A 21433-nucleotide genomic window follows, 5' to 3' on the forward strand; every position below is an offset into this window, starting at 1 on the left:
CCATTTTGTGATCTCACAACGTGAAATAAACGGCTATTAGACTGTTAAGACTAACAATACTGAATAGGCACTTTGTCTATGGCACAGATTTCACACTTATCTGTATGCTTTAGTGCTGTGCTGGACAGAAACAAAATAACAGTCAACCTTCCAAAACAAACCCACAGGGGACCTGAATGAATGCTTGGTATATAAGGGGTTCACTTTAATAAGATGCTACATCAGAATAATGAAGAACTATCGCATTTGCATTCAACAGAAACAAGATAGTAGTTCTATGGCAATTACTTCACCCTCGTCAATGTTCTGGTATCTTAAAAATACTCTGCAAAATCCAGCAAATAACGAGACAGGCAAGCAGTATGCAGGTCAGCCTTGTTCAGCGCCCGCCTAATTTGGCTAACTATCAACGGAACAACTCTATTTTCTGCTGCTGGATCTGCTCAAAAGCAGTTGGTTTGTTCCAACGAACTCAGGCTGCAGTGCAAACTTAAATCTGATGCCTTGAAAGACAGAGGGTGATTTTACGGTCATGGCAATGCTGCTTTTGACTCAAGCTGGAGAGGGGGGAGCAGACCCTCTGCCAATGACACTGTCAGGCTCTGATGCTCACACACTTGCTCAATAAACAGGCAACTGCTGTGGCAACAGTAAAAGTTTCACCTTGCCATGCATGAGAAGGCGTATGGTCAGTGTGATGTTGAGACCTCCTTCAGACACTTTTGCGTCCCTCGTGTTCATCCTGGCCTTGTATCTTCAATACTTGAAAGGAGCTTCGTTTTTCTTTTTATTTTTTCTATTCACTTAATCAACCTGTGAAGACGGAGAAAGAGAAAAAGTACCATTGAGTGGTTGAAGCTACTCTGAACTGAAAATATCATGTTGTACAAACCAATTAACATTCCTCCCTTTGATTTCCTGGACTACAGTTTAGTGCTGAAAAGGTTCCTTTGATCAGTATCGCTCACCAACCAACTCTTTATCCCTTCACCAATTACAAGATAAACTCCCTTTTGAAATCTTAAACATTCTCGTAACTTCCTGTATTTCAAAACTGAAGTAGAGAGCACAACAGAGTGAAATACGTTTCCTTCTGAACAGCACTTTCCTTCTATTAACCTTTGCAGTATGTATAATATATGCAACATATACACATATGCATTTTTACATAAGCCTGGTGCTGTTTTCATATCTCTGTCACTATGTCTTTCTCTTTTCTTCACTCTTGCAGAAGAGATATCTTTGTATTCTCTCCAGCAAAAGACAAATTAATTCTGAGCCTAAACACCAATCCCTACCAGCAACAGCAGATGACACATTATCAAAGATAACTGAGTAACTAAAAGCCACTTGCTGCTGTAAATCTGGGTACTGTCTGACTTTGTTTTTGTTTACCAGGCCCAGAGGTAGCTCAGTACCTCGAAGGCCAAAGCTGAGTTCTAGCCCTAAGTGGAAGGAAGATTTTTCTTAATTCATAATGACAAATTGCAGATTTCCAGTCATTTACAAAGCCATAAATACCCCCAAATGCTAATGAAAGCTGCAAGGGCTGGATTTGAAGGGATAAACAAGATGCATTATGAGTTTATTAATGCAAGGATATTTATCAGTATAAACAAAAATGGGGGCAGGAAGAAATATTACTAAGGGCAGGCAAACTGCACAGTACAAAAAGCTTATAGACTCCGTATTTGGTTTCAACCTTTTCAGGCCTATGTTACAGAGCATAAAACCCTTCAACAGACATCATGCCGCTCAGTAACCACCTCTTACTAATGACAACCCTATTAGCTTCGCATCTTGGAACTTCCAAAAAATTTGGCTAGCTTGGGCCCTGGCTAATGAGCATCCCTACAGAAAACCATTTTATGGCTCAGAGCACACAACGGTATCTCACCAGAGTGGGAGGCTGCTCAGGCATGGGACCAAACTACTGCAGGGACCTATGAGATCATTCTCCTAAAAACGCAGGAGGTAGTATTGTGCAGACTGTGTCATCAACTGATTAAGCACCATCTCAAGAGACACTAAACACTGAAATACTAGGTCAAAGTAAAGCCCATCTTAGCTAAGCATATGTGAGAGAACTCAAATGCAAAGCTTAAAGAAAGAGCACAAGAAACATGTATGGAGTATCCCTGACAGACTTGCTGAGCTGCTTCCCAGTGTCTTCTGGGACACTGCATACAGATCAGCATTTTCAATAGCAATTGTTGGACTATTTTCCTCCATGAATTGGTGTAATCTCTTCTTGAATCTATACATCTGGACTCCAAAAGTTCTGGTCTCACACAGAATGACAAAAAAAAAGGGATAATGAGCCTTTGTTACTCCTGCGGTGATTCTGATTGGACACAAAAGGAACATTTTTTCACAATAAGAAATCATTGGTGGATTCCCCAAAATTGGACACTTCCAAGATTCAGCTGGAATGGGTGCTGGGCCATGTTATATAGACTGTGCTTTTGCCAAGAAAGGTTGGACCAGATGACCCTTTATTTTCTTTCCAGCCTGGTAAGGGACCCAAATATTAATTATTAGTGTGGGAAAAAGCGCTCCACTTTATCTGTCTTAAATCTGCTGACGGTCATTTCACCTTGTTAGACATTTTGCCCTCTGTGTATTATCTGAAGACCATCTGAGAAAGTCACTCATCTTATGGCTGACTCTTCTCACTTCCTGAGCCTGCTAGTGGCCAAGCCACTCCTGATGTCTTTGCTCCTGGGAAATACACTGGAGAATGCAGAACTTTTACTCAGGTCTCTGCAGGAGTACTTAGGATCACAGAGTGCTTTTGTGAATAAGAGGAGGAGAAATGAAAGCAAAGAGGGAGAAAGAACAACTTAAATTCCTCCTTCCTAAAAGCAAATTCATTAGTCACTACCATAGAGCAGCTCCTGTCTGCTTGCTCCACTGGCAGATTATACAGGCTTATAGTTGCCATAGACTTTTACTGCTGTGATGCTATAGCAGTATGGTCATATTGGGAAAAAACTTTGGAGGAAAGCCTTTTCCCAGACAACAAACCAACCCCTATCCAAGCCTCACCTTTTCCAGATAAAACCTGAAAAAAAACCCCAAAACTGTATTTTTAGCTAATGCCTTTTGGATTCTTTTTAAAAACAGAGGCAAAAATAAAATTCCACTGCAAATATTGTTCAAAATATCACTGCCATCTTATTTTTTGCAGGATTTTGTCTTTGAGTCTCAACAAGCTCAAACTCTGTCACCTGGTGTTGAGAAGCAGAACAGATGTCTGGGGGAGGGCTGAGAGCATGTGTGCCTGTGAGGAGTTAGGCAGCTGTGTGAGATACAGAGGGAATGAATTAAAAAAGGTGACCTCACATGATATAGAAAAATACATGAAACCTATACGTATACAATGAAGAGAGAAGAGTGTTTAGCATGCCAAGTCATTTACAATACCTCAGTTGTCCTGAGAGTCCAAGTATTCTGGTAAAATACTTACAGCCTGATAAAGTAAACCTACAGGACTGTTAATTATCTGAGTATTTCACTTTTAAAGACAGATTAAAATAAAATGCATTGCTGTACTTTTAATTAATTAAAGCAAATTTTTCTGCAGGCATTGTCACAAACACATGCTGGTCTAGACCTCTGTCTGCGCGGAGATGTTAGATCATGGAACAAAGAAGCAAACAGTCTCTTCTACAAAGCCTTCTACCAGCCTGCAATACATCCATGGTTTTATAAACTTACTGCTATAATATAACCTACGAGCACATAATGAATATTTAATCAGTAAAATAATTTCCTTCCCCTTTGCAAAATCAGCATTTTGGACAATTTACTGTCTCTTTTGCTCACGCATGCCACTCTGCGTGAGCAAAGAAAAGGCTAAATATGTAAGGCTTGCCTTTGTTAAGGTCTGTGTGATGAGGTCTCATGGCTACTCTGGGGGTTGTGAGAGTTGAGTCTCAGACTACAAAAAAAATCAATGTGTCACACTTTTCCTGATGTCAGAGGAAAGTCAGGGGACTACACAGGTGAGTAGAGACTATCATGCAGGCAGCTACAGTCAGTGGCATGGCTAAATGTTAAGATTGAGGGTTTGTGCATTTCACTCTGCCTGCAGCGGAAAGCTGCCAGTGACAGGAGGGTGGATGGACAACCTTCTCCGTATGAACTCGTGGCAATATATTTGGTTTGTGTGCAAGATTTTTGGTAGCGGAGGGGGGACCCCCATGCTGGAGCAGGGTAAGAGTGTGGGGAGTCCTCCCCCCGAGGAGGCAAGGAGCAGCAGAAACAATGTGTGATGAACTGACTGCAACCCCCAGTCCTCATTCCCCTGCACTACTCGGTGGAAGGAAGTAGAGAATTTGGGAGTAAAGTTGAGCTTGGGAAGAGGGGAGGGATTAGAGGAAGGTGTTTAAAAGTTAGGTTCTATTTCTCATTATACTCTTCCGATTTGATTGACAATGAATTAAACTAATTTCCTCAGGTTGAGCATGTTTTGCCTGTGACGGTAATTGGTGAGTGATTTCTCCCTGTCTTTATCACAATCTCTGACCCTTTAATTATATTTTCTCTCCTCTGTCCGACTGAGAAAGAGAGTGATAAAGTAGCTTTAGTGGGCACCTGGCATGCAGCCAGGGTCAACCCATCACAGCCAGAATGCACAAAATCCAACATCCTGTGCTCTGCAGCTCCAGGTAACTAGCAAAAAAAATCATGCCCAGGGAACAATGGAAAGTAGATCACATCTGATAGTTCCCACCAAACAGCAGATCTTTGCCTTCTGTGGGGATAAGTGTGAACTTTTGAGGACATTTCCACTGCTGTTTATCATGTAATAAGTGAAAATATTGCTTTAGGTAGTAAGAGGCACCCAAATGCATTAAAAAAAAGCCTTTTGAAAACTCCAATAAAATGCACATGTAATGTCTTGCAAATGCCTTTTATCTGTAAGTGTGTGTTTCTACACATTTTCCATATCAGCTATCTCAAGTTCATATAAAATTACGTGTCCTATATGCTCACTATTCATTACAAAAGAAACATCAAATTTCTAGCATGGCTTTTCAATAATTGTTGATAGGTTAAGTGACTAAAACAACAAGCAGCTAAGCCATGTGTTCATCAGACTACTACAAAGAACAACATAGCTCCTCAAGTATTTCACTGAATTAATAAAAGCTACAGGATTAGCTATTCAGCCAAAGGGCAGTGACACAACTCCCCCCCACCGCCGGCACACTGGGGTTAGGAATCTACGTGGCTGAGGGGGTAGTGTGAGATGGCTGCCTGAAGCCTGAGACATGAAAAGTCAACTTCATGACCCCATTTCTTTCTACCCCTCAAGCCTAATCCTCTCCCAAGAAAATAAGCAGACCATTGCAGAGAATATGGCTGCACAGTGTTGAAAAAAATTAAATATATATATGTAGATTTTAAATCTCTAAGGTGACCACTTCAAGCACGCAGGAGAAGAAAGGTTTTGACTCCACTGCAAGCCAGGTTGCCAAAGATGAATAAAATCACCATAGTACCAAGGCAGACATCAGTCAACAGATCTCTGAGTTTAAAGCCACAATAAATTATTTGACATCTGTGAATCTGCCAAGAAAGCTACTCATCTGGAAGATCAGAGGAATGAGAGAGAGGAGGAAGAAAGATCGTGCACAGGGTAGAATGGGACAGAGCTGCACAGTCATAGAAGTCTGCTGTAAAGGAAAGAGATGCAGAGAGGAGAGAATGAGAAAGGCAGGGAGAGAGACGAAGCTTCAGGTGGCTGATACAGAGAATAATGTGAAAAGATTCAATGTGGAAGTAATAAGTGCCTGAAAACATTCAAGGAGGAAGCCTGCTATGGTATGTGAAATCTTGATCATATAGTTGTTAAATCTGAGTGTGTCAGGAAAGATGAAACTGCTCAGAGCATCCAGCACAGCGTTCTGGCTTGAGCCTTGAAAGGAACTCTTGAACCTAATTATGGTGCTTTATCACTATTAACAGAAAGATGTAATTATGAAGAATGCAAGGAAGAAACTACCGATAAAACTCATAAGAACAAATTCCAGTCGTTCCACTGGAAGAAAAAAAAATATAACCAAGGAGAAAGAATGGTGGAAATTACAGGGATATTCAACAGAAGCCCTGTCTATTTTAAATGAGGACACCTAAACTCAGTCATAAAGTTCTCATGTATCGCTAGACTTAGAAAAAGAAAATTTCTGTAAGGGAAAAATAAGAACATCCAGTTTCTCACACAGTAAATCAGTCATTTGCATAATACATAGAAACATCCTAAAGGAATGGTAGCTAAACAGATGATCATAGGGATGGAGGCAGGGAAAGACAGGGGCTGAACAAGGAGATGAAGACATGAGCAGAGTAACCTAGACGTAAATAAGGAGAATTATCATGAGCTATGAAGAACTGCTTCAGAGTTTGGTTTATTTAGCAAGAACTCTTAAAAATAGTGTTATTACAAAGAAAAAAAAAGAATAAAGGTAGTAAGACTGAACAAAGAAGAATAGAGAAAACTGAAACATGGGAAGCTATCAAAAGGCTGTAGCTAAGTCCTCTTGATCAGAAGTCTCCAGGTGGAGGGAGACCCACAGGGAACTGAAAGAAACACATTGCCAGGTATCATGATGAGAAGAAAGGACCTGTGCTTTCAGCAGAGAACAGTTCTTCAGGGACAGATTTATGCTACTTACATGATTTTGGTCTTTCATTTAAACTGGATGGAATATCGGAAAGGAGGAAGAGACTGAAAGGAACTTAATAAAATTATTACAGGACAAGGATTGATGACATTACCAATAGAAATTAACATATTCAGCCACATATGAAAGGTTTAAAATTAAGAATAAGCTGTCTGCCACAGAAAGGTTCATGTTATCAAATGAAAAAATATCTACTTCGCTTTCAAGTTCTTTGATACTCTGGTTAATCTCTACGACTTTTGACTTGAAAGTAAAATATCTGGATATCAAAAGACTAAGCAGTGTAATTAAAGTCCTTCTCCCCCCAACTCAAAAGGAATCAAAAGCAAAACCGGCTCATTGTATTAATTAGGATCATTAATTAATTAGGAAGTTATTTTCAGGAATAGTGAAAACTGATAATGATCATCAGCTATTTATGGTCTCAGCTGAAGCAAAAGAAGTAGTCTGGACATTTGCTAAACATACACTTCTTCAGTTTCTGTGTCAACTGAAGGAAGAAGATGTCTACTGCTACTAAACCATATTATTGTGAGGTTACTGAGAACAAAAGGCTCACAGGATACCCACAATAACATAACAGCAATAACAATGATAACTCTTCCAAGGATTTATCTCCCACTAATAACTATTTAGAAAGGGAGAAATCGTGCTTTGAAGCACTCCAGTTTTATACAGAAGCCTCACCAGGAGAATCTGATTAAAAAACAATAGAAAAGGAAGCAGGTGGAGTATTAACCTTTCTACTTTACCAGTTCCATCTCCCAAATTACTAGAGAGAACTGTACACAAAGGAATGAGATTATACATTTTATTCACATCCTTATCATTTATATCCCAAAATAGATTCAATGATAATCTCTAACTCTTTAGTGAAGCGAACAAGATCTGCAGATCCTGACTCCATTAAATCATCATATCATGGCCCATTTTAACTAAGTTTATAGCTGGGATGTATCCAAAAATCCAGGCATGAAAAGATTAATTCTTTTTGTTAGCAGAACAAAGCAAGCATGTGTGTCAGTTGGTAAAATGCATTTTCACTAAAAAGATAAAATAAGATAAAGGAATATCACAAGAACGAAATTTAAACACTAGAGAGAACAAGGCTTCAGGAAATTCATAAAGCCCATCATCAGAGAGATCTAAAACTAATATGAAAGTAAAAATGGGCAACTGAAAAAGCAGCAGTTGAATATACAAACAGGTACACAAACCATCTTTTTACAAAAAAGTGGTAAAATATTATTTCAAAAGTCAAAGGGGATTAAAGTGCAGCACATTATTCCACAATTTAACAGCTACTGGCAAAAGACAGTTACATACCTTAGCAAGCCACGTGCTACTTTTGCTAATTTCAGTAAAAATCTCTATATCTCTGATATGCTAAGCTCCACAGTTACTACAGATATCTGGAAGCAGCAGATTTATCAAAGATGTGAAACTGACAAGGAAGAACAGATTGAAAAAATAACAGAACAACTTTTAAAGGCAATAGTAAATATAAAAAGTGGCAAGACTCCAAGATTGCTGCCTCTTGAATGTAACTGTAGGAACTACGCATAAAGTGGTACTAGCTTTTTCTATCCTTTCTATAGAAGAAGCTGTCTTTGTATTCTCCCTAAAACTAGAAATATTCTTACTCTATATGACTAATATAGTTAGGTCTATCTTGCTGAAGATGACGAGATGTCATATTTAGAAGAAATAATCTTTGAAGAGAATGGCAAAAGATTAGACTTACTGCGGCAGTGACGCCAAGTGTATGGAAGATTAATTTTGGGAGTAAGATAAAGCATGAAGCTAGTGCCAAGCATATTAGAATAAACATTATTAAAAAAAACAGGTGTGCTGAACTGGACACACAGGATAACGAATCTTGAGTATGTGAGAAGGCCAGGCTGGATAAAACCGGATAAGTGGAATAAGTGGACTGAAGATGTGACTGAAAACACTCATGAGAGTGTGGAATAGACAAAACAAAATATCCTGTTTGTCTTCTTAGTTTGGGAGCCAAAGAGCTGCATAAAAAATCTGCCTGAAAGAGAGCAGCCAGAGTTTACTTTATCAATTTGACCTCTATATGCCGTGCTGATTACAAGAATATTCTTAGAGAAAACTGCGAGGTCTGTGTCTCTGTCATTGCCACAACTTATTTTTTCTTTCTCAACTGATGGGTGTTTAGATGCTCAATTTGTTGTATATAAGCCCCATTCTTTAGGTGTCCCACTTTTCCTCATGCTAGTCAAAACACTCATGCTTCAGCCAATGGCACTACTTGTTTCCCTGTTGATTTATTAAAGGAAATGAACAGCAGCATATTCATTGACTCTTCTAACATCTTCTGTAAAGTCTGCTTAGTAAACAATATGGCATTGTGAATTTATTACAGGAGGAAAACTCATAGAAGCACGATAAAGACTATCATCTCTTTGTTCACAAAATTATTTCTAGTATCAATTACATATTTCTAACATTCAGTGATGAATTACTTATCTAATACAAATTAGTATCAAAATATTAAGCTGTGTGCTTATTAAATATACAGCTACACAGCAAAAATATAGAAAGTTATCCCTTCAGGAAATAACTCATGTCTAAAGGCAATAAATGCTACCAAATGCCTGGAAATCAAGTCTCAGGACATCTAAAAAAAGCTATACAATGGTCTTCAGCAAAAGCCAAACAGATCTGGGATTCTGTGGGTAGTAAGTAATTTTCAGGTTATGGAAAAAACAGTGATTCTTTTGTCAAAGATATCTTTCAATTTTTTTTTCTTTTTTTTTTTTTTTCCCCCTTCTGTAATTATTGCAGAAAAAAAATCTTGGCAGGAATGCAGAGGAATGCAGAGAGCATCTTTCCAGTTTGCCACTAAACTAAGCACCAGAGTGCGCATGTCAATATTTCGTACAGATCCACTATCCAACTAGCTCTTCCACGTATGTGAAAAAGCCAGGCAGCTAAAATCTCTCGTAGACGGAAGCTGCTACATTAGACTAATGAAACATAAACCCCTCCACAAACATGCAATTTGTGGCAGCCCACTGTAAATTATTCTGTACATATATTCTCCAGGAGGATTCAAGGAGTTCAGGATGGATCAGAAGGTGCTTTCTTTCCTTTTCTAATGACATGCAATGCAATTAAATGTAAGCTTTATCATAGACCTTGTAGTTTGTAAGATCATAGACCTTGTAGTATGTAAGATCAGGGAAGACAATATACACGTATGGTAGACTAGATAGTTAATAAAGAATAATTTCTAATCATAGCTTTGAGCACAAAACCAGCTTTACCTACCACTTTATCCTGTGGCTCCAAAACTGTCAAGTTAAGCATCGTGTTTCTCAAATCTTTGTTAGTTTTTATGTTGCTCAAGTTTTAAATAAAAGCTTTTCTTGACTTTCTTAATTTCAGCTAAGAAACAGATACTCCAACTAACTTTCATTCATCATTCCAAATGGTCCATGATAATAAATTCAATAAAAAAATGTACAGATAAGCCACAGTGAAGGCAGGGAAAAAAATGAACAGACACCATCAACAATAGCAGAGTGGCCTCTCCAGCACAGATACTTAGAAGAATCGCCTACCACATAAGAAAAGATTTTCAGTCCACACCTGTTCCTGAAATACTCCAGATTCTGATGATCTGAACATTATGAACGTGTGTTATATTTCTTAAATTATCTCTGCTCCCTAAAGTCAAGTACATGACTATGACATTTCATTAATTAAATATTTTTATTTTGAAAAAATGTTACAATTGCAATTTCACCTTAATTTAATCCAAAGCACAAAATACAATTAAAAACATTCTGGAGCATATAAACATTACTTGCTGATTTAAAAATTAATGCACTTGCACCAAACAAAAGAGTAAAGCCTACATAGATTGTTGTTTCTTGCATTTTTTAAAATCTCTGAGAGAACAGAAGAACTGTTCACATGACCTATTTCCAAGATATTTTAAGTGAGCAAAATTTATGCACATATATAAAAAGATATATTTTAATATATGCAAAGAATATGGTAAAATGTTAGAAAGTAAGCAATGTACGTGGGGACAAATGTTAAAAGATTGCTGGGGCATAATCTAATAAGCAAATATTAATGATAGCATGACTTTTTAAATGACATTTTTATCTTTAGTAAAAACAGTCTCACAGACATAAAGAAGAATTATAATTTTTTTTGCTAGTACATACAAGAGTATAGAGAGCTTCTTATTGATCAAACGAAAAAAATACCCCAAATCAGCAGAATAATCCAAGAAATATGGGAGCTTCTTTAATGGGAAACATTAATGCATTGAGTATGCTCCCACTGGGTACAGAATAAACAGATATTTAAATAGAATTTGTATTTTTATAATCCCATCAATGCTGCTATGACATCTGCCTTAGACTGGAGGCTGGCAGATGTTATACCCATTTACAAGAAGGGCCAGAGGGAGGATCTGGAGAACTACAGGCCTGTCAGTCTGACCTTGGTGCCAGGGAAGGTCGTGGAGCACGTCATCTTGAGTGCTATCACACAGCACACACAAGACAACCAGGTGATATGGTCAGTCAACACGGGTATATGAAAGGCAGGTCCTGCCAAACTAACCTGATTGCCTTCTATGACAAAGTGACTCAACTACTGGATGAGGGAAAGGCTGTGGATGTAGTGTACCTGGACTTTACAATAAAGTGTTTGACACCATTTCTCATAGTATTCTACTTGGGAAACTGGCTTCCACTTGCCTGGACAGGTGTAGCCTCTACGGGGTAAAAAATTGGCTGGGTGGTTGGGCCCAAGGAGTGGTGGTAAATGGAGTTAACTCCAGCTGGAAGCCGGTCACAAGTGGGGTTCCCCAGGGCTCGGTACTGGGTCCAGCCCTGTTCAATGTCTTTATCAATGACCCCAGGGAGCTGGGGTTGTTTAGCCTGGAGAAGAGGAGGCTGAGGGGAGACCTTATTGCTCTCTACAACTACCTGAAAGGAGGTTGTGGAGAGGAGGGAGCTGGGCTCTTCTCCCAAGTGACAGGGGACAGGACAAGGGGGAATGGCCTCAAGCTGCGCCAGGGGAGGTTCAAACTGGACATTAAAAAAAAATTCTTCACTGAAAGGGTTGTCAGGCACTGGCAGAGGCTGCCCAAGGAGGTGATTGCATCACCATGCCTGGAGGTGTTTAAAAGACAGGAAGATGAAGTGCTTAGGGAAATGATTTAGCAGTAGACAGGTATGGTTGGGCTTGATGATCTCACAGGTGTCTTCCAACCTAGTGATTCTATGATTCGTCTAACCTATCTGTAAAGTAAATATTTTGTAGACATATCTGGTTTGATAAATGTAAGTCAGTTGATTCACTCAATCCAGCATAAAATATGGTTGCTTGTTAGGGAAAAGAGGCCAAATATAATACCACATTTCACCTTATTAAAGAGAAAAATATTATATATTGATATAATTGAATCTCTGACACCAACTAGCAAAAGTATCATTTTTGTAATCACCTTAATTTGGTTATTTGCAAGGCTGTGATTTGAAAATGCATTCAAACTCCCTAGATGATTAAAATAAATACTCATTTAAAAAAAAAAAGAATTCATATAGCATCTAAGAGAGGGAAGAGGATGAACTTCCATCCTTCTGTCACAAGGGATTGGTACCAGAGTCTGGAATGTTGAGTCACAGGCTTCCTTTTGAGACACCATAATCGTGCTTGCTTGAGGCAAGGATGGATTAGGAATTGTCTGAGAAACTGGTTCAACAGGATCACAGCTGTAACAGCTGCAACTATGACTGAGCCCTGTAAAGACTTCCATCATTCATGGAGATAAAAGGGAAAACAAAAAGCAGTGTTGCAATGTCCTGCCAGGTTGCTGGAATTGTTATCATCTAAAGTCACGCTCACAAGATGAATAGTTAAGCTCTTGATCACTGGTTGTTAGTCAAATTTACAGCATTATAAGAATTTCAGTGTGGCTATGCAGTGGGTATAAAATCCAGTAAGTTCCCAGAGCTTCATTTGGAACTATATTAAAACAAAAAAAAACCCAAGCAAAGCAAAAACCAAATCACAACAACAACAACAAAACCCAAATCAAAACCAACGACAGAAACAACAAACAGTCCACAATAAATTACTCTTATGGACAGTCAATACTCAGAGTAGAGAACCAAACACATACTAAGATTTAAGACACCTAAATCAATATTTTGTCACTGATTTAAACCAGGAGAATCTTTAAAACACAAAAGCAAGTCTAATTGATGGAGAATTCAAAAGTGAAGAAAAATCAAATAGTTTATTTATGACTTTAAAATCCTAGCTGTAAAGTGAATCACTATATCTTTCTTTAGCACTGGGAAAAAAAGCAGTGCCAAAGATATCCATTTGCTACTTCTGTGCAGCCTTTAAAAAGTGCTCAATTTTGCATAAACAGCTCATTTGGTTCACAAAGCCACTGAACTGAAACTGTGCTTCATGAAGTATCTGTACTTTTATTTTATGCTTCAGTCCTTTTCCTTACAAATACACGCATACACACCCACCTACATACATATATGTATCTATAAGTTCCATGACCAGTTTCAAAATTTCAAAGAGATACAGGGATGTTCAGTGTTTCCATTCCCCACAAGTTTCATGGAGTCACAGCCTAACTGGAGGCACAAAGTCATGGTTCCACTTCAGGAAAAGCTTTGGTCTGATCCCAGCAGTGAAGGACTGCGGGTAGGTGTGGCAGTAGGTGGGTCAGGAGATGCGTGCTGGTCACTCAGCAGCCCACAGCCAGCCATACCATGCACTCTGCTCACAGTGAGCATCACAAGAGAGAAAAGTGGGAAGAAGGGGTTCTGGAAATGAACTAACACAATGACTAAAAAAACCCACACTTTGAGAGGAACTCCCTTCAAAGTGTGTTTTAGGCAGGCATAGGATAGCCGCTTGAATTTTATTCCATTCACTCCAGTAGCTTTGTTGCTCATATACAGCTCCCCACTGCCTTTAAAGGAGTTCCATGGACATAACTGGATGTGGAATTTGGTTCTACACTCTTTACAAAACCAAAACAGGACCTGGGCTAACATGAAGGTTAGCCTTTATGATGCTGCCCTTACCTTACCTTACTCTGGCTTGGGAACACAAAGTGGTCCATTTGCTCAACTGAAGGAAAAAAGTGTAAAGATCAAGAGAAAGTAATTTTTGATTCATTGCAGAGCCTCTGGAGAAATACTGAGGAATAAGATACTATTAAAAAAAAAAAAAGAAAAAAAAAGAAAAAGAAGAGAAAGAAAAGTATTGCTTAAGTTTCGGTAATATTTACATCACCAATTGGAAGAGGACATTAGCAGCACATTAATGGCACCCTTAGTTGATAATCATTTGGAAGGACTGTGAGCTCTATAAAGGAGAAGAGCTCAAATATGAGCAGGAAGATAACACCTTGAAAAGAAACAGCAAAGAAACATAAAATGACACAACTAGGGAAAACCAATTCTTCATACTGAGTCAAATCCTGAAGGCATCAATGATACAAAAGGCTTGGGATGACATAAGGCTGCAAATTAGAGGTTGAAAACTTCTTTGGAGCAGGAGAAGAGAAAACAGCCATGTGCACATAACAATAACCTCTTTCATATTTGGATCTGGATGCTCCATAACCACAGAAGAAAAAGCAGAAGAAATTGCAATTTATTAAGAGGAGAGTGGAAAAGAACTACTGACAGAGAAAATTATACTAAGACAGATGTGGAGCTTAGCTGGTAACAAATGAGGCAGTATTCTAGGCTGCTAATGTTGGAGGAAAATAGGAAAAAGGAGAGAAATTTTGATCCTACTGCAGTTGGCTAGTGCAAGAGCAGCTTAACTACATAGAAAGAGAAGCTATTAAAGCTAAATTTCTGTCCCATAAACCTGTTTAGGTCATCCCTCAGACTGTATGACATTCTCCAGAAGTGGCTGTGCCTCCAGCATTTCCAAGTAGAAAAGTCACATAAAACTTCCCAGAAGCTATATAAGAAATACACTGAAGTCAGCTGAGACCTGGCACTAGCAATGCTGGATCAGGCCTCAAACAGAATTTAGACACAAAGTGCCTATTTTATAGGAAATACCACCTTGCAAAGTTTGCTTTCATTCCAAATTGAACCAAAACATCAAATTTTGAAACAATTTAGGTTGTGCACTGTGTGTTTGTACATGTTTTAATATCTTTTCTTGATCTAAAGAAGTTATTTTTCTACTACTAAATTTTTGTACAGACTTCAACTTCCTGATTTTATATGCTATGAAGTATAACATTTCCCAAAGAATAAATATCTATTTGAAATAGGAAACCAAAATGGCACAATTTTAGAATCTTGTGAAGGTAGTATGGACACTACTTATCAAAGTCTTTAATTTAATTTTTTAATAACAAAATCAATACATTCGCACAGAACATTTAGATATTGACAATTGGAAAAAATATTTGAAAAATTTCTATCTGCTCTTCTACATATTCATTTTGTAATGGAAAGGACACAGTCTTCAATGGACTACTGAGTTTTTCTGAATCTCCAGTTTCCAAGACTTTGTATATCTTTTGTCTCTTTTCCATTTTTATAAGAGCCCTAGTATTATTTTTATTGAAGTTAGGGAGAGAGGGTATGTTTTAGAGATTTTTTGACTATTAATTAGTTGATGAGTAAGTTAACTTGGTAAGAGAAAAATGAGGTCATGTAGTATTCAAAAAGACACAATACTTGTTTTCTTTTTTCCCCTCCAGCACTCTGTACTGAAATCTGAAAAGCCCCGTTTCATATTCTGCACTTTGCTATTGCACACGTAATGATAAGACACACTGGCCTTTGATACAATTCTTTTCAGAGAACAAAAGCTTCCTTTGGCACAACTACAGCCACCGCTTGTTGTAGGTTACACATGTCTTTCCAGTCAAGCATGATTAATAACTGTTAAAAAAAATGCTCATGACCCATGGCAAGTATTCTTTCAACTATAATACCAGCATTATGGTCTCTGAATCTCAGTAATTTTAAAATGTGCTTCTACAATGGAACTATAATTTAATTACTTTTTCTGCAGCCTGTTCCATTTTGTTTCATCACTTTGATTGCACCATGCGCTTGGCAGCTTATGGAAGACTGCATCTGCCTCCAGGATTATTTCACTGGGCTCTTTCGACATCTGTTTCTGAAAATGACTTTATTTGCAGTGGCATAAAGTATAATCAGAGACTTGTTTAATCCAGATAAATTGGAAAAGAGAGAGAGACGGAGGCAGAGTTGGAGGGAGGGAAGAGATGGCATAAAAGGAGAAAACAAATCTATGCTGCACGCTGCAGAAGACATCAAAATAATCTGACATGTTTCCGTGCTTCAGAAAATGCTTTTATCTGATGGGTGATATGGTACATGAAATGATGAGTCACTAAGTCAGTTCCTTTTACTGTTTGGGTGGAGTTTATAGATGTAATATATAAGACATTCTAGCTAATCTTCATGTTGTGCTTGATCGGTTTAACATATTTTTCATGAACTACATTTGCAACCTCATCCCCTGAGAATGACAAAGCAGTCTGAAATGATCTGTAGCAGTTGACGAAAGTCCCTATAATAAATGAGCTAAACCTAGGCTTCAGCATGACCTGACATCCTTCCAAACAACAGCTACAGCCAACACCTGTTGCAGAGTGCCATAGCACAGACCTCTGAGCACCCAGTTTAGTGGTGACCCTGAGAGAAAACTCCCCACATATTAGCAGACATGAACTGGGTCACCTGTGCATCAGATGAGCAAGAGCAAGGCATCTCTAGCATGCCTCTGCCTGCCTCAGCTTGTATTCAACACAATGGAAATCATCACTGGAAACTGCCATTTGTTTTTGTGTTATGGATGGGTTTATTAACCCACAAACCATCATAAGCATTTAAAGAAGTTCTCTCTAACAGATCACAGGTGTTGACCAGGTGTTGTTTTGTTCTTTATTATCTGTGTTTATTTTTTGCAGGGGGTGAACAGATATTTGTCATGAAGCATCCACTGCCTTAATAAGGAAGTGCTGCAGGAAGGCTCCCTTGGCAACAGAAGAAGGATAACGACTGAACAAACCATACAATGTGTCTTTAGGGATCAAGGCCACTAAAATCAAGGCAACAGCACAGGTAGACCATAACAACAACAAGCAAAACCAATCCCCAACATGCTATTACGTTTTGAGAGTTCAAAATCTTGTTGCTTCTTCGCTTTCAAGATTTTTCATCTGTGTTACTTGCTGGTCTTCCGCTCTATTGCTGTAATAAGCACGTCAGGAACATTCACATTGAACAGATTAACCAACTGGTTTGACACATGTATTTTGCCAGGAATTACTTAAGAACAATCCAAGACAAGGCCATAAAATTCTCAGAGCAATAATGAAAAAAAATCATTGCCCTCAAAAGTAATAGGTAAAAATGCAAACACAACAGCTGAACCTAAACAACTTGGTAATAGCCTAGTTCTCATAGTCATGCAGCCTCAACTACCTGTCATAAGAATTTGGGCTTTCCTTTCCCATATGGCCAGGCTGACTCTCGTCCAGTCAAAAGCAGTTCCATCTCCCTTCTGAGATTTCATGCACCCAGGGCACTTGACTACCTGCACCCCTAAAGATGTGCTGTTAGAGGTGCTCATACACTATGCTGCTGTCCCTGTGGGAAGACAATAAAAAGGAAAGAAAAAAAATCCTTCTCTCCTGTATTTTACTGCCTCATCGTTTCTGAGCAAAATAAAGGAGGTGAGCTGAGGACCTTGGAAAGCTCAAAGCTCCACGTTGCTGATCTACTTACAAGCAATATGAGAAGCAGAATTCCACTGGCAGCCTGCATGTCTAGTAACTTGGCAAGCTTGACAAACTGCGTTTGGAAGCCTGCTTATTTTCATAAAAGATAAAACCCCAAAAGGAAACAACTCAAACTTTTGGAAACAGAGCAAAACAAAAATACACAGCTAACGACAACAGTCATCAGTGTAGAGTATTTCACTGAAGAACCATCTGAAACCCAGGAGAATAAGGTTCCCTCCTCTCCTTCCTAACCAACCCCCTCAATATCTCTTTGATATCTGAAGATGAGGTGAAGATTTGATAAAAGTTATCATCTGTTCAAGATGGTTTCTATTTGGTTAAAACAGACAGTGAAAAATGCCCTGAACAGAGATGTTAAAGTGGCAGGTCATGCCTGTGAAAATTTCTTTTACTATATAACTATTTCCCTTTTTTTTTTCTTTTATTTTTAATTTAGATAAATGCACTTCCTCCTCTCATTTTCAACCTCACAATTGTGGGCTGCAGCATAGCAGTTGCACAAGGTCGATGACCACACAAAGAAGTTACTGATTGCTCATCTAGAGCTTCAAAGTAAACTGTACACTGCATAAAAGATGCAGAGGGTTATTACATTTTGACAAAGCTTTGTTGTCTTGCCAGTATTACCACAGAACAAAACCCGTCAAGCTTAATTGGAAATTCTCCCTGAAGAATTTATTGCTCCACATCAAAGATGAAAATAAGCTTGTCCCTGAAGTACCAGCTAGTGACCACTGTTGGACAATGAGTTGATGTCTGTGCTGTACTGCTGGTCAGATGTGGCTCAGTAGCACATCTATCCCCAGGTTGTTTCATAAAAAGTGTCCTTGAAGACAAGATAAGTGTTTGAATGTATGGATGTTTACCTTCGCTTGGTCACGTGAACTTAGAATGAAGCTTTCAGACTGTTGGTAGCCTGACACAGTAATGTAACCCCTTAAGCACTGATAATAAAAACAATCTGTAAGGTCAGGGTCAAGTCTGGACAGGGCAGCACAGGGGAAGTGGTTCTTTACTGATGTTCCTCAAGAGAGGAACACAGTCGTAAGCTTTTTGCCTGTACCGATGCCTGTTTGGATGCCGGTGCTAGGACCTGTTCAAATGCTGGGTATGTGCTTTGGTGAGGAACTGAGCCAGTATCAAATGGAGTCTCTAGATGCTCACAGATCCTCACTTAAGTAAGTGCAGATGATTATCCAACTGGGTGATTTAGGCCCCTGAATCCAAGAACATGGAGGATCTTGGAACCTGCTGAGTGTGGGCACAGTGTAGCCAAGCCACCATGCCACCAAATCTAGCTACCATGAAACAAATGACGTTTATAGTCATCCTCTCTTAAAAAAAAAAAAAAAAAAAATTCCTAAGTGTTGGACAGTTATCCCCCAAGCATATATGCATAGACTGTCCAAGACTGCCTGGAGTCAACTAGTTACATCTAATGATGCATCTGAAGTGCTAACCTGCTCAACAGAATTACTTGAGTCAGTAAAAAGGAAGACCACACTATAGTGTATTAGCTGTACTTCCTCCCTTTCCTCTAACATGCTCCGTCCAAATTAACCATTTTTCTTGCAGCATTTGAAGAAATCTACTTATAAACTGCTTTCTGACACTCCATTTCTCAAGTAAATGATTGATTTTCATATACAACTTATAGGTACATCCTTGAAGTGAAATCAATTAAGAGCGGCTGAAATAAAAATGAACCCTGTTTGTAATGGGCAGCTCTAGCTCCCATCTGTAGCTATTCTCCATCTTGACAGCAGAAGTGATAAGATACCGAAGGAAAATAATCCACGTGGGCTGCTTCACTTTCTCCATTTAATTAACTGCTGTTTAATATACGGAACACAGCAGTGTCATGACCTTCATGTCCACATACGTACTTACATATAAAATCAATGCATACTGGTAACAGGGTTGATATATTCTCTATAAATTGGGATACGACACCAAAACATTGCCAAGAAGGACTAGTCTACGTTTATTTATAAAACAAGTCAAGACTTTCCCAGACTGCAACAAAGAATCATAGAATGGTTTGGGTTGGAAGGGACCTTAAAGATCTCCCAGTTCCAACCTCCCCTGCCCTGGGCAGGGACACCTTCCACTGGATCAGGTTGCTCAACACAGCTGAGTCTTTAATACCAAGGTCATGAGAAGTATCTTTTTCTTCAGGAACTAACTCTTCAATTGCTACCTTAAAGCTGAAGCTCTGTCTTTGCAACAGTATTCTGTCAAACTATCTAGAGTCTTCCCAACCTGTACTGTAGTTTAAAATCAAGATAATTGAGAGATCAGCTTTGCAGTACACATATATGTATATATATATTCATTCTGATGGAGTCCTACATGCATAAAACCGCATGTGTTAGCCCAAATACTTCCCCAGTGCTCAGAGATAATACTCTGATCACATAAAATGCAGCAGCAACCACTGCTTTATCACACACTCGTTCGATACACAAATATCAGATTATGTATTGTTCTTGCCAATGCAAATGTCAGTTTGGATCATTCATAGGCTACAGACATGCCCCAGATTACCCTGGGTACCCTGTGGACCTGAGGCATGAATTGTCAGCATCTCGCAGGAAGAAAGACCATTACTGCAGTGATAGGAAAGGATACATTAGCCCTGTCTTATTGGCATGAAAAGGGCCCAAATAAACTGTTGAGTTCCTGCACTTCTGACACTTCTAAAATGCAGCATCAAAGAAAAGCAGAGCAGGACAGCTTGTGTGGATATGTAAAACTGATAATTCAGCTTCTCTGATCTGTGAGCACAGGTGAATATGGAGTTGGAAGGTCACAGGTGGGGCTCTTTGCGCACAAACTGAACCTTTAAGGAGGGAGGTGAAGCATCTAAAACTCAAGGAAAGGAGAACAGCACAATGCTTAGTGGGTGACCTACAGATAACCACTCCTTTACTGTTTCTAAAGCAATGCATTGATTATATATGGCTGCTGGTGTATATCTGTAATGAAAAAGAGAGCATTTCAGGGAAAGGAAATGTCAGACATACACGGTGTGTTGTTTTCCCCCTCTTTCCCTTGTCTTCCCTGTACTCCAAAAAGGAAAGGTGGTGAACCACTCTGAAGGGTTTCCTGGGCTTTACCAATAGTGTTCAAATGGTTGTACTTTACCATTTCTCATTGTGACAGATTTGATTAATGGCAAAACTGATGAAAAAAGATGTAGACAGCCTGAAAACATTGAACAAAATGATTTTTTGTGTGGGTTTTTTTTTTGTGTTAGAACCCAAGAAACATAAATTCTGCTGAAATATTAGGAACTTGGAGAAGAATTACACAGGTAATTTGTTATTATGAGTAGCTGCATAAAGCCCCCCAAACCTCCAACAACACATCATTGCCTTCCAGAGTATTTCTTCAAAGATTAAGTTTCAAATGCTATACAAAGCCTAAGGCATCATGTTTTATATGAGGTGTGTATGTTCTAACAGAGGGAGATATGTCATACTTTCAAGCCCTAAGCAAACTAACAGTGTCTCTCCTGCCTCTGAGCCATGCGGCCTGCTTCTTTCCCCACATCAGGTCTCTGCCAGCTAGTTCAAGAGACTCAAACTCAATTATTCTGAATTTCTGCAAGCTATTTTGTTAAGAAATGAGAAACTAGTCTAAGAGTCCTATTTCTGTTACCTAAATGTCCCTAAACATTTGTCAAATATCATCTGTTTCCAGACTTTTTGCTATTAAAAACCAATGGAAGCCAGCTCTCCCAGGAGTACAGATAACCAAGGTAACCACAGTTCTGAAATGTTCCTGTAGTTTTACAGTGCTTGAGAAGACCAGCAGAAATAATGGCAAAACAACGTAACTATGAAATAGGAAGACTACTAAATACTTAAGCAGTACCTTTCAGGTCATGCAAATACATAAT

The 21433-nt window shown here is 38.8% G+C and overlaps 1 protein-coding gene across 14 annotated transcripts in view; it reads right to left on the minus strand.

Annotated features, from left to right (window-relative positions):
* LOC104061156 (poly(rC)-binding protein 3) overlaps positions 1–21433 on the minus strand; it is a 508057-nt gene that overhangs the window by 66826 nt on the left and 419798 nt on the right. For all 14 annotated transcript variants that reach the window (XM_054057135.1, XM_054057137.1, XM_054057134.1 and 11 more), the window contains one exon: positions 664–813. In XM_054057135.1, coding sequence (XP_053913110.1) covers positions 664–741 — 78 coding nt within the window. In that variant the 5' untranslated portion in view covers positions 742–813. The remainder of the gene's footprint in view (positions 1–663; positions 814–21433) is intronic.

This window comes from Cuculus canorus, chromosome 2, assembly GCF_017976375.1.
Source record: "Cuculus canorus isolate bCucCan1 chromosome 2, bCucCan1.pri, whole genome shotgun sequence".
In the NCBI taxonomy this organism is placed as follows: Eukaryota; Metazoa; Chordata; class Aves; order Cuculiformes; family Cuculidae; genus Cuculus; species Cuculus canorus.